We start from the raw sequence: 12,737 nt of genomic DNA on the forward strand, positions 1-12,737 counted from the left end.
TGAGCTCTCCTGGGAGAACGGTATAGAAAACTGAATAAATAAATAAATATTTTAGGTGTGACTTACCTACATCAGCCATAGAGTTGATGTAAAGCTCAGGGGTGAGGGATATCATCAGGGAGCTGTGGTGAGTGGAGTTCCCTGCAGGAACAAAGACTTTTATTGCTCTGCGGAGCAGTGGAAAGCTTTGTTCCCGTGCCGTTGGTGAACAGATATAGATTTTACCCGTTCCTACAGTTTTATTGCGGAAACAGGTTACCGTATCATTCGCCACTTAGAAGACAGAGGTTGGGCCAACCTGAGAAAGTCCCTGCCTGCAGTTGACAAATATTATATATTAGTGTGGGGGCAGAGACATTTTCAAAGCCATTTTAATGTGTAAAACCATGTTTGAAAATTGCATGTCCTGTTCAGGTAAAGGTTGGGGCTGTTTTTTTACCATACTGAGCACAGACAATCTCAGGACAGGACTACAACAACGAATGTGGTTCTGCATTTCCAAAACCCTATTCCATTATTTTCACTGGAACAAATTCCAACAGAAAGATCAGATACAAACGTGTGTGTAGGTACTTTTTTCCTGAGGCAATTTTCAAAGTGAGAGTAGACACAGAGTTTCACTTTGATAACTGGTGCAAAGTCCACAGGCCAAAAGCGCACATGAACTTTGCAACAGCATGGGCAGTGTAAAAATCATTTTCCAAATGACTGAACATTAAGGAAGGGTAACATAAAATATAATGAAATAATCAAAATGGCAATGTGATTGCAAGGTCATTTCCAAAAGGAAATTTTCCCTAGTTTACCTTTGAAAATCTTACAGATATAGATAATATACAGGCATGAAGTATTTGTGTCCTTTCTATCTGTACTGAAGCAGATGCAAATAACACACTAAATACTATTCCCTTCATTCTACTAAATGCACCTGATGTTAGGCACCAATTAATCATGTAACTTCCACACTAAACAGCAGTTATGCAACTAGAAGGTAGAAAAAGGGCAGTTTGCTTATTTATTAGTTGAAGGATTTTTATTTCATACAATCAGTTTCTAGGCAGATTTCAAAATTACATATATAATCAAATAAGTCATTATAACAATGGTTCCAGGAGGTAAAAGATGAAGGGGATGGGGTACATTATAGATAGGAGAGCGAGATAGAACAAGTCGCATGTAAACATATCACATATTTAGATCAGATTCTTCAGTCTGCCCATTCACTGCTGCTTTTTGGGCTTCCAGTTATGCACTAAGAGGGAAATTCTACAAACGGCATCTTACCGGCGTCTATGTTAATTAAGAAATTTCATTTAAAATGACAAAAAATGTTAAGAATTAAAATGCCTACCAGCGCCTAAAAACTCGGCACCTGAATCAGGCCTCTAAAGGCACTGTGGATGTTGCTAACACCAGAAGTGGCATTAGGCAGCCTAAAGTACGGTACCTATAGAGGCAAGATTCATGACAAAAATAGGCACCGGAAATGTAGGACTGGAAACTCATGGCCTACATTTCCAGAGCCTATCTTTCCCAGAGGCACCATTCTGTATATGGCACTGTTGTGTGCTTAACACACGATTAATACCATATAGAGCAGTGTTCTTCAACCTTTTTACACCTATGGACCGGCAGAAATAAAATAATTATTTTGTGGACCGGCAAACTAATAAGACTGAAATTTTTTAAAACCCCATTGCCGCCCCGTCCCCGCGAGCTCGGTCCCGTTAACCATCTGATCCCATCCGCACAAGCCTCAAATAGTTATGATTTTATATTGAACATAATAAAACGCTAGAGCGCGCATGCGCTCTCAAAAATTTGTGAGTCCTGGCGCCGTGAGGTGTGCTTCTGTGGCAACATTCTAATTGACACCTCATGGCGCTTGCAGGGGCTGGAGGCGTATGCGCGCGACTGTGCTCTTTACAAACCTCCCGGCTCCATCGGAGTAGGCAGCACCAGTGGCAGCAAACGAGTGGTGGACAGCAGCCCCACTCCGGCCATTGACCCTCCACATACCTCCCGGCTCCAGTGGCATAGGCAGCACTATAAACACGCTGCTTCGCGCCCTTCTCTGCCGAGTTCCTCTGCTGCGTCTCTGATGACATCATCGGAGACAGACGCGGCAGAGGAAATCGGCAGTAGAAGACCACGAAGCAGCTTGTTTAAAGTGCTGCCTACGTGGCTGGAGCCCCGAGGTTTGTCGGCGGTGGGAGGGTCAGGAGCAGGCTAGATTGAGCAGTAAAAGAAGGGGGAGGGGCCGAACGGAGCAGGGAAGAGAAGGGAAGGGGGGGGTGGGGGAAAATGCTGCTACTGCTTCTGCACAGGAAAGGGGGGGATAGGAGAGAAATGCTGTTGCTGCTGCATAGGGAAGTGGGGAAAAATGACAGACAGACAGCGGGAGGGAGGGAGACAGAAAGAAAGAAAGACACAGGGGCAGGGAGAGGGGCAGAAAGACAGACAGAGAAAGGGGGCCAGAGAGAGAGTCAGCGGGAGAGGGAAAGGGGCTGCTTTGGGGGGAGAGGTGTGCTTGGGGCAAACAGCTTTGCTCTGGGGGGAAGACAGAAGGGGCCATGGAGAGACAGGGAGAGGGAAAGGGAGCTGCTTTAGGGGGAGGAGTGTGCTGGAGGGAGACAGAAGGGGCCATGGAGAGATAGGGAAAGGGGGCTGCTTTGGGGGGAGGTTTGCTGGGGACAGACAGCTTTGCTCTGGGGGGGAAGACAGAAGAGGGCCATGGAGAGACATTTGGGGGGGAGGTGGGTGCTGGGGGCAGACAGCTTTGCTTGGGGGGGAGGGGGAGACAGAAGGATACAGACAGCGGCCAAGGAGAGAGAGATAAAGAAAGACAGACAGACACATCTATTCTAGCACCCGTTAATGTAACGGGCTTAAACACTAGTATTTTATTAAAGTATAAAAAGAAACAATATTCTGTACAATTGTCATTTTATAAATATAAATAATACAGGGCAAGGATCAACAAAACCCCCATCTCCCCTCCCCTTTACATATATCCCCTCTACTATCAAGAAAACTGAATAAGCCAAATTATTACAGAATGCTACACAAATATCATGCTAACAGAATACCGCAGTCACACATGGCAGGAATGGTGTTAGGGGGAGTGCAACTAGGGCAACTGCCTCCTGGTCAGAGAGAGCCCTAAGCCAGCTGGAAGCTAAAGACACACTGCCTGGGCTTTGCACTCCCCAGTTATGTCATACATCAGCTCTAGCAGGATACATATTTTAAATCTGATATATTCTAATCACAAGATAGAAATAAAATTATTTTTTTCTACCTTTTGTCGTCTCTGGTTTCTGCTTTCATCGTCTTTTCACTCTCTTCCATCCAGCATCTGCCCTCTGTCTCTTCAATCCAGCATCTGCCTCTTCCATTCACTGTCTGCCCTATACCCCTCCCCCTCCCATATGGTATCTGCGTTCTTTCTATGCCCCTTTCCCCTACACCAGATCTAGCATCTTTGTCCCTTTCCTTATTTTTCATCTGACCCCCCCTTCCCAGCATCAATCTCTCTCTACTTTGTCATTCCTCTGTCTCTCCCCTTTCCCTCATCTGATCTCTCCATTCCATCCTGACTCCTTCCCCTCCTCTAAACTCCCTGCCAGCTGTTTCCTTCCAATGTTCCTCCTCCCCTGTCCAGCAGTACCTCTCCCTTTCTTCCTCCCCTTATCCAACAGTAATTCTTGTCCCTTCCCCTTCTCCCCTGTCAGCAGAATCCCCTTCCCCTCCCTTGTCCAGGAGTACTCCTTCTCCCTTTCCTCCTCCTCTTATCCAACAGTAACTCTTGTCCCTTCCCTTTCCCTTCTCCCCTGTCAGCAATAGCCCCTTCCCCTCCCTTGTCCAGGAGTACCCCTTCTCCCTTTCCTCCTCCCCTTATCCAACAGTAATTCTCGTTCCTTCCCTTTCCCTTCTCCCCTGTCAGCAGTAGCCCCTTCTCCTCCCTTGACCAGGAGCACCCCCTACTCCCTTCCCTCCTTCCCTCTCCAGCAAATGTTTCCTCTATGTAGGCTAGCGGCAGCTCTGTGTGCTTTTAACTTCGGCACACAGCTGCCACTAAGCAGTATTTTAGCCGCGGTTTCATGAGGCAGCCTCAGGGCCTTTGGTAGGCCGGCCCGCTTCGATGATGCGATGTGGGCCGGCCTACCAAAGGCCCTGAGGCTGCCTCATGAAACCGCGCTAAAATACTGCTTAGGGGTAGCTGTGTGCCGAAGTTAAAAGCACACAGAGCTGACGCTGTTTGTCTGGGGGTGCGGAAACATACACGGCAGGAGTCGGTGGTGGAAGGCAGGAATGCCGGCATAGCGACGGCAACAGGAAGTTGCACGTCAGCTGACGCCGGCACCTTTTGCTGTGGCGGAGACCCGAATCCTTCGCGGACTGGCAAGATTTTTTTGTGGACCGGTACCGGTTTGCAGACCGGCGGTTGAAGAACTATGATATAGAGAATCCGGGCCTAAGTACACTTAAGATACTATTCTATGACTTTGGATCTAAGTACTGTAGTATGCAACTGCAAGGGGGCATGGATGAATCCTGGGCGTGTCCTGAAATTATGTGCTAATCTTCTAGAACTGTGGTTCTTAAACCTGTCTTGGGGGGTGGACCCCAGCCAATCAGGTTTTCAAGATATTTCTAATGAATATGCATGAGAGAAATAATAATAATAATAGCTTTATTTATATCCTGTCATACCTTTTCAGTTCAAGACAGTGTACAACACGAGGTGCTGTAAGGAGAACAGCGAGGTAACATCAATTAGAATTCGGAAGGGGAAGATAGACAGTTGAGTGGCGGGGCGACATAGAGTAGGAGGAAGGAACATGAAAGACGAGAAAGGTGTTGAGTGGATCTGTGGATCAGGTGAATTTGTTGAACAAATGGGTTTTTAGTGATTTTCTGAATGACTGGTATGTTAGTAAGTTCAGGATTAGGTCACTTAGGGTGTTGTTCCAGAGCTCTGCTTGAAAGGAGAGTGTCCAATTGAGGAATCTTTCATATTTGCATCCTTTGGGAGAAGGAAATGTGAACAGTAATGTTCTGCGAGAAAAGGGGAGTTTGTCCTGTAGGGTTAGGTGTTTGAGGAGGTAGGTGGGGGAGGAGCCGAAAAGAGTCTTGAAGCAGAGGCAACCGAATTTTAAGATTATTCTGGCCTTGATAGGTAGCCAGTGAAGTTTCTTATAGTATGGGGTAATGAGGTCAGATTTTTTTCAAGCCAAAGATTAGTCAAACGGCTGTGTTCTGGATAAGTCTCAGTTTCTTGATGTTTTTTTGTAAGATCCAAGGTAGATAATGTTGCAGTAGTCCAGTGAGCTTAGGACCAGAGACTGGACCAACAGTCTGAACGATGTGAATGGTTTTAGCGTGCGTAGTTTCCATAGTAAATGGAAGCATTTTTTAATTAGAATGTTGGTATGGGCTTCGAGTGTCAGTTGCTGATCTAGGGTGACTCCTAGGATTTTGATGGAAGGGTTAATTGGGAAGTTTCTTCCATTTAAGTTGATAGCAGATTTGGTTGACTTGTTTGTTGGGGAAGCCATAATTATTTTGGTCTTTTCCTGATTTAGCTTTAGTTTGGAGTTTGTTGACCAGTGTTCTACTTGGTCGATGATAGATGCGATGAAGTGTCTGGTTTCGGTTGACAGATCATAAATGGTGACGATGATTGCGATGTCATCCACATAGATGTATGATTGGAGGTTCAGTTTGGTTAGTTCCTGGCCTGGCCTATTTAGCTTCGTTAAATAGGGTGGGGGATAAAGGGGAGCCTTGAGGGATTGGTCCTACTACCTAATTTACAGGCAAATCTTTCTCATGCAGGTTGGACTGATGTGACAAGAACAGAGGAGATATTATGAATAATCAATTGAAGAAATAGCAATGGAAAATTGACTCAGTGAAGAAGACTACATATTTAAAACAGCACTTTATGGATAGAATGAACATTTCATGAATTTTAATTGATTTGGTTGATTGGGTGGGCTTCATATGTGGGGAAGTGATTGTATGTATGTATTATATGAAATGATAATATAAAATTTTTTAAAAGGTGATGGTGCAATATCAAATTATAATAAATGATTATATATTTATTAAATTGAATAGTTTATAGCTATAGCTCTCTTTTGTTGTGGAGTCTGTATATTGTTACTTAGAAATCACTGTTGTACTAATCACCTTTGTTTTACTTCAAGCACAAATTACAACACAAGTTGATGTGGTTAAGTGAACACTCAGACCCACAGCTGAGGTCCGGTGAAACAAGTTCACGGAGCAGCTATTAAGGAGACCATCATTGTTGTTCACAATCTCCTCCACCAAACAAAGACTAAATAACAGCACATAAATTTGAAGAAAATAAAATAATAAATTTGACAGCAACTTAACTTTGAATGGTGTGGATGATACACATAACTGCTCCGGGCTCCTCCGTTTATTCACAATACTGACCCCCCAACCTAGGTTTCACCCGCTGGCTTCTTCAGGAGGGGTACTACAATTACAAGATGACTCAAATCAACACTACACCACACAGCTTGCTAACTTAATAAACAATACATTTTGAAATACTCAATATAAACACTCTCTCTGCAACTTACCGGCACAAACACTCCATACTGCTCACACACGCACTGCTGACAAGAGGAACTTCCCAGCAGGCCACGCTTTAAATACACTCCCCTTACTACCTATTACATCATCACTCATTACATCATGAGTGAAAGATTAAAGTTGAAACCATTCAATATCATTGTTTAATCCTGCTGGGGCCAAGGTATGCCATTGAAATATAAACTTCTGCTCTAAATAAAGAAGATGTTGAGTAATGTTTCCAGATTTTTTATGAGCACACATAAGGACAGTGTATTGTAATTCCTCAATGGAGTGCTGTTGTTCAATCCAATGACTGACTAAGGGGGCAGTAACACGTTTGCATCTTATATTGCTCAAATGTTCGGCAATGCGAATTTTGATAGCACGCCGAGTGTGTCCTATATAATATAGCCTACAAGGGCAAATAATGCAATATATTACTGCAGATGACAAACAATTAGTACCTGTTCTTAAATAAAATTTCTTGCCCCCTGTTTGAGGAATTATCACTTGGTCAGTGTTGAGAACATGAGGGCAATACACACACTGATGACAACATACGTGAGGACCCTCTCTATTCTGTTGGACAGGGTCACGGTGTTTCAAAATCTGACCTAAATTCCGGCCCCTAGTGTGAGCAAATAAAGGGATGTCATTCAAGCTCTCATGTACCTGCAGCACTGGCCAGTGTTTCAAAATAATTTTTCTAATTTGTTGACTTCGATTGGAATAAGGCAATACACATACCACGGCCCCACTGTTCTCCCTTTGTTGGGGATGAAATAGCCACTCCCGCTGGCAATTGCGGGCTCTCTTCCATGCCCGTTTGATTACCCGGGGAGGGTAACCTCTCTCCAAAAACTTTGTGTATAAAAGCGTGGCCTGCTGTTGAAAGTCCCACTCGTCAGCAGTGCGTGTGTGAGCAGTATGGAGTGTTTGTGCCGGTAAGTTGCAGAGAGAGTGTTTATATTGAGTATTTCAAAATGTATTGTTTATTAAGTTAGCAAGCTGTGTGGTGTAGTGTTGATTTGAGTCATCTTGTAATTGTAGTACCCCTCCTGAAGAAGCCAGCGGGTAAAACCTAGGTTGGGGGGTCGGTATTGTGAATAAACGGAGGAGCCCGGAGCAGTTATGTGTATCATCCACACCATTCAAAGTTAAGTTGCTGTCAAATTTATTATTTTATTTTCTTCAAGTTTATGTGCTGTTATTTAGTCTTTGTTTGGTGGAGGAGACTGTGAACAACAATGATGGTCTCCTTAATAGCTGCTCCGTGAACTTGTTTCACCGGACCTCAGCTGTGGGTCTGAGTGTTCACTTAACCACATCAACTTGTGTTGTAATTTGTGCTTGAAGTAAAACAAAGGTGATTAGTACAACAGTGATTTATAAGTATCACCTTGGATAAAAATATTCCCTTGCTGTTTTTTTTTTTTTTTTTTATTGTTACTTAGAGCCACTGAAATATAATTTATAAGTCCCGGTGTGTTAGTATGCATATTCACTAGGGATATTTTGAAAATCTGACTAGCTGGGGGTCCTCCAAGACAGGTTTAAGAACCACTGTTCTAGAATACTGTTAGCTATGCATGTAACTACCAGCATTTAGATAGATAGTGAGCATTTACACCAGCCATTGACATGGTATTAAAGGTCATGCCTAAAGTTACGTACGTAACTGCAGACATGCTAGTATTTTTTAATGGTAATTATGTATGCAATTGCTGTTATAGAATTCATGCTTAGCATCCAAACTTTAGGCACCCAACTGTGTAGATTTATTTTCTGTGTGTAGATTTGACCTCTGCACATAATTTCTCTCCAATCTGTGGGTTAAACTGCACATTCTGTGAACATGAGTATACTTTTACCTGCAAAGGAGGGCAATATTAAGCCCATGAGTTTATGACTGGCAATCGCTTTGATTATTGAATAAGAGCAGCAACTCTAGATCCTCTGTGTAGTCTGAAAGGAACGTGTGATTTCTAGGAGTATACATTCTGCTTGAAGCCAGCAGTAAAATGAACTTGGTATTCATACTATACGTACTGTTGTCAGGAGGGCTACTACCCAGCAATTCTGGATCAGGCCCATTGCTTTTCTCTGCAAGATCAATTGCCATCTGTATGTCCTCAATCCATTTTTCCATCTCAGCACGAGAACTAGAAACAAAAAACAACTTCCATTACTGTGAGCTCATATTGCAGTTTGGCAAAAAACCATACATATTTAACTAAATCTTTTCCTCTCTAAAATTAATTTAGGGCTACTCTCGTACACCAAAGTTATTAGTATGGCTATCATATATTATAGTCTATAAGAACAAAAGAACATAAGAATTGCTATACTGAGAAAAACTGAAGGTCCATGAAGTCTAATATTCTGTTTCCAATAGTGGCCAATCCAGGTCCCAAGTAGTAAAAAAAGATTTTATGCTGATTATCCTATGAATAAGCAGTGGATTTCCTCAAGCCATCTCAATAATGGGCTATGGACTTCTCTTTTAGGAAATTATCCAAACCTTTTTTAAACCCCACTAAGCTAACTGATTTTTCACCACATTCTCTGGCAATTAATTTATCACCATTCCCGTCCCCACAGATAACCGCAAAAAATCATCCCCCTATCATTTTTTAAGGAGAGAGGAAAGAATCAGAGTATGAATGGGCACAACCACTGACCTTCAAGTCTTGCATTAAAGAATGCTGGTGTAGAAGGATTGAGGTTGAGATAAGACTCTAAAGAATGACATTAGATCAGTGGTCTCAAACTCGCAGCCCGGTGACCACATGTGGCCCGCCAGGTACTATTTTGAGGCCCTCGGTATGTTTATCATAATCACAAAAGTAAAATAAAACAGTTTCTTGATCATATGTCTCTTTAGCTATAAATTACAAAATTATTATTAAGTCTAAGCTAAAAGGAAAGATTTATAAGCTATAAAGAGTTTTACCTCATATAAAATTGTAATTTCTTTAATAAGACATTAACAATTTTTTCTGAGGCCCTCCAAATCCAAAATGTGGCCCTGCAAAAGATTTGAGTTTGAGACCACTGCATTAGATGATTTCCCGCAGTTAAGAATTCTGTCACCATGTCATTCTCTATTCCAGAGTTTAATTACACGTGGTATGAAGAAATATATTCTCCAGTTTGTTTTAAATCTACTACTTAGTAGCTTCATCGCATGCCCCCCTAGTCTTAGTAGTTTCAGAACGAGTGAACAATCTCTGTTGGTTGTACTTAGTACAAGCAAATCTGATTGGATCATTTGGGATGCTCATGTCGGATCTCTTCGAGGGAAAAGGTCATCAGAGAGCAATTAACTAGGGGGGTGGGTCAATGGAGTGGGCAGACTCGATGGGCCTTGGCCCTTTTCTGCCGTCACTTTCTATGTTTCTATGTTAAAAAGGATACCTTACCACATAGTCTCCTTAACATCCATTTCTAAAAACACTTAGCTAAATGTTCCTTACTTTTACTGAACAGCCCAAATTCTGTTTCCATGTTCTCTACAGAAAACATGAGTAGGTTGGGCTGAAATATCTTTACACATGCATGCTCCAAAGAACTTCAGATATCTCAGTGTCATGATATATCAAAATGATTAAGTCAGAGCATTCGTGGGAAACCAGCTATAGTGATATAAGCAGGTCTGCTCCACTGAATTTACCTGGCAGCGACAATGATTGACTGACGTTGACCTTGAATTGTAAAACAATGAGGAACTCCCCATTCTTCTTCACTCTCTTCTATCTAAAAGACAGAGGCAGATAAGTTATTGTTGCTTATAGTTAAGATGACCATAATATCCACAGTAATAACTGGCCTTCCTCAGGCTCACATTCAGTCATAGGCAATGGCCTCCAGCTGCAAATTTTGAAAGATACCTGGAGCAGAAATGCAGCCACCTCATGGCGGCAAATCACTTCTGAAGTAACTTTAGTGCATGGTTTACAACACTTCATCCTTGGCACAGGTTTTCAAGATAACAGGAAGTTCATGTGGAAAGGGTGCCTCAAGGTCTGTCAATGCTGGAAGGCTGGACTAAAGTTACTTCAGCAGAAGAATGCTCTCCAGTACAGTATAAGTAAGGGAAACATAAGAACATAAGCACTGCCATCTCCAGATCAGACCTTTTCTAGCACCACTATATCTTTCTTGAGATAAGGAGACCAGAATTAAATGCAATACTCATAAGAACTGCCATCTCCAGATCAGACCTTCGGTCCATCATGTCCGGTGATCTGCACACACGGAGGCCCAGCCAGGTGTACACCTGGCATAATTTTAGTCACCCATATCCCTCTATGCCTCTCGTAAGGAGATGTGCATCTAGTTTGCTTTTAAATCCTAGAACGGTGGATTCTGAAATAACCTCCTCTGGGAGAACATTCCAGGTGTCCACCACTCGTTGCATGAAGCAGAACTTCCTGATATTTGTCCTGGACTTGTCCCCCTTAGCTTCAGTCCATGTCCTCTTGTCCATGTCACATTGGACATTGTAAATAATTTTTTTTCCTGCTCTATTTTGTTGATTCCTTTCAGTATTTTGAAAGTCTCGATCATATCCCCTCGAAGTCTCCTTTTCTCAAGGGAGAACAATCCCAGTCTCTTAAGTCATTGCTCGTATTCCAAGTTCTCCATACCTTTTATTAGCTTCGTTGCTCGTCTCTGCACCCTCTCTCTAACAGTTTTATAATCCTTCTTTCGGTTGGGAGACCAATGTTGGACACAGTATTCCAAGTGTGGTCTGACCATTGCCCTATATAGCTGCTTTATAATTTTCTCCGATCTACTTGTGATTCCTTTCTTTATCATGCCTAACATTCTATTTGCTTTCTTTGCCACTGCCGCGCATTGTGCCGACGGTTTCAGGATCCTATCTATCAGTACACCCAGGTCCTTTTCTTGTTCGCTCTTACCCAGAGTTGCACCTGACATTCTATACTCATGTTCCTTGTTCTTTCTGCCTAAATGCATTATTTTGCACTTTTCCACATTAAACTTCATCTGCCATTTCTCTGCCCATTTCTCTAACTGACACAAGTCACTCTGGAGTTCCTTGCTATCCTTCTGCAATCTGATTGCCCGGCATAGCTTTGTGTCGTCTGAAAACTTGATGATCTCACTGGATGTTCCTTCTTCTAGGTCATTGATGAAAATATTAAATAAAATGGGCACAAGTACCAAGCCCTGGGGCACACCGCTAGTCACTTTCTCCCAGTCTGAGAACTTCCTATTTATGCCCACTCTCTGCTTTCTGTTCTCCAGCCATTTGCCTATCCATCTTAGTATATCTCCCTCTGTTCCATGGCTTTGTAGTTTCCTGAGAAGTCTTTCATGTGGAACCTTGTCGAACGCTTTCTGGAAGTCCAAGTATATTATGTCCACCGGTTCTCCACTATCAATTTGTTCACGGTCTCAAAAAATTGAAGTAAATTTGTCAAACATGATTTCCCTTTCCTGAAGCCATGTTGACTGGCTCTCATCAAGTCGTGTGTATCCAAGTGCCGGACTATGCTATCTTTAATCAGTGCTTCAACCATCTTTCCAGGGACAGATGTAAGACTCACAAGGTCTATAGTTGATCCTTTTTTGAAAATTGGCGTGATGTTCGCTATCTTCCAATTGTCTGGTATCTGTCCAGTTCTAATTGACAGGGAATCCCATCTTATCCCTCTTAGCATCTTGATGAATGCAAAGCACTGATGCTTTGAGTAATAGTCAAATTCTGATAGGAAATTCCTAGCAGTGATTGGGACAGAAACTAAATAAAATAACAGCAAGCGATGACTCTTCAGGGCAGCTGAATATCACATACAGGAATCAACTAAAAGGAAATGGAAATCAGAAGAAAATATTTAAGGAAATAAATGTACTAGAGTGAACTGCTGTTATTCTTTTCACAATGCTTAAATGATCATAATCAACTGGATCTTAGTTCCATTTTTAGGTGGAGATACTAAAATCAATCTACTGCAGTCTAGTGTACTTTCCTTCTCTGACCAGTACATGTGACAAGGATTACATTCATTCTTTAGAAAAAGTACTACCACACAGGGCAGGATTAATTCTTCGAGAGCCCCTAGGCACACAAGTACACTGGGCCCCACTGGCCC

General features: G+C 42.5%; 1 protein-coding gene across 3 annotated transcripts in view; it reads right to left on the reverse strand.

The window, feature by feature from the left end:
* The window catches only part of FARP1 (FERM, ARH/RhoGEF and pleckstrin domain protein 1), a 541,848-nt gene that overhangs the window by 53,631 nt on the left and 475,480 nt on the right, over positions 1-12,737 (reverse strand). For all 3 annotated transcript variants that reach the window (XM_033949732.1, XM_033949731.1, XM_033949733.1), the window contains 2 exons: positions 10,289-10,371; positions 8,665-8,777 (listed from right to left, as the gene is read on the reverse strand). In XM_033949732.1, coding sequence (XP_033805623.1) covers positions 8,665-8,777; positions 10,289-10,371 — 196 coding nt within the window. The remainder of the gene's footprint in view (positions 1-8,664; positions 8,778-10,288; positions 10,372-12,737) is intronic.

Source organism: Geotrypetes seraphini, chromosome 6 (assembly GCF_902459505.1).
Source record: "Geotrypetes seraphini chromosome 6, aGeoSer1.1, whole genome shotgun sequence".
Taxonomy (NCBI): Eukaryota; Metazoa; Chordata; class Amphibia; order Gymnophiona; family Dermophiidae; genus Geotrypetes; species Geotrypetes seraphini.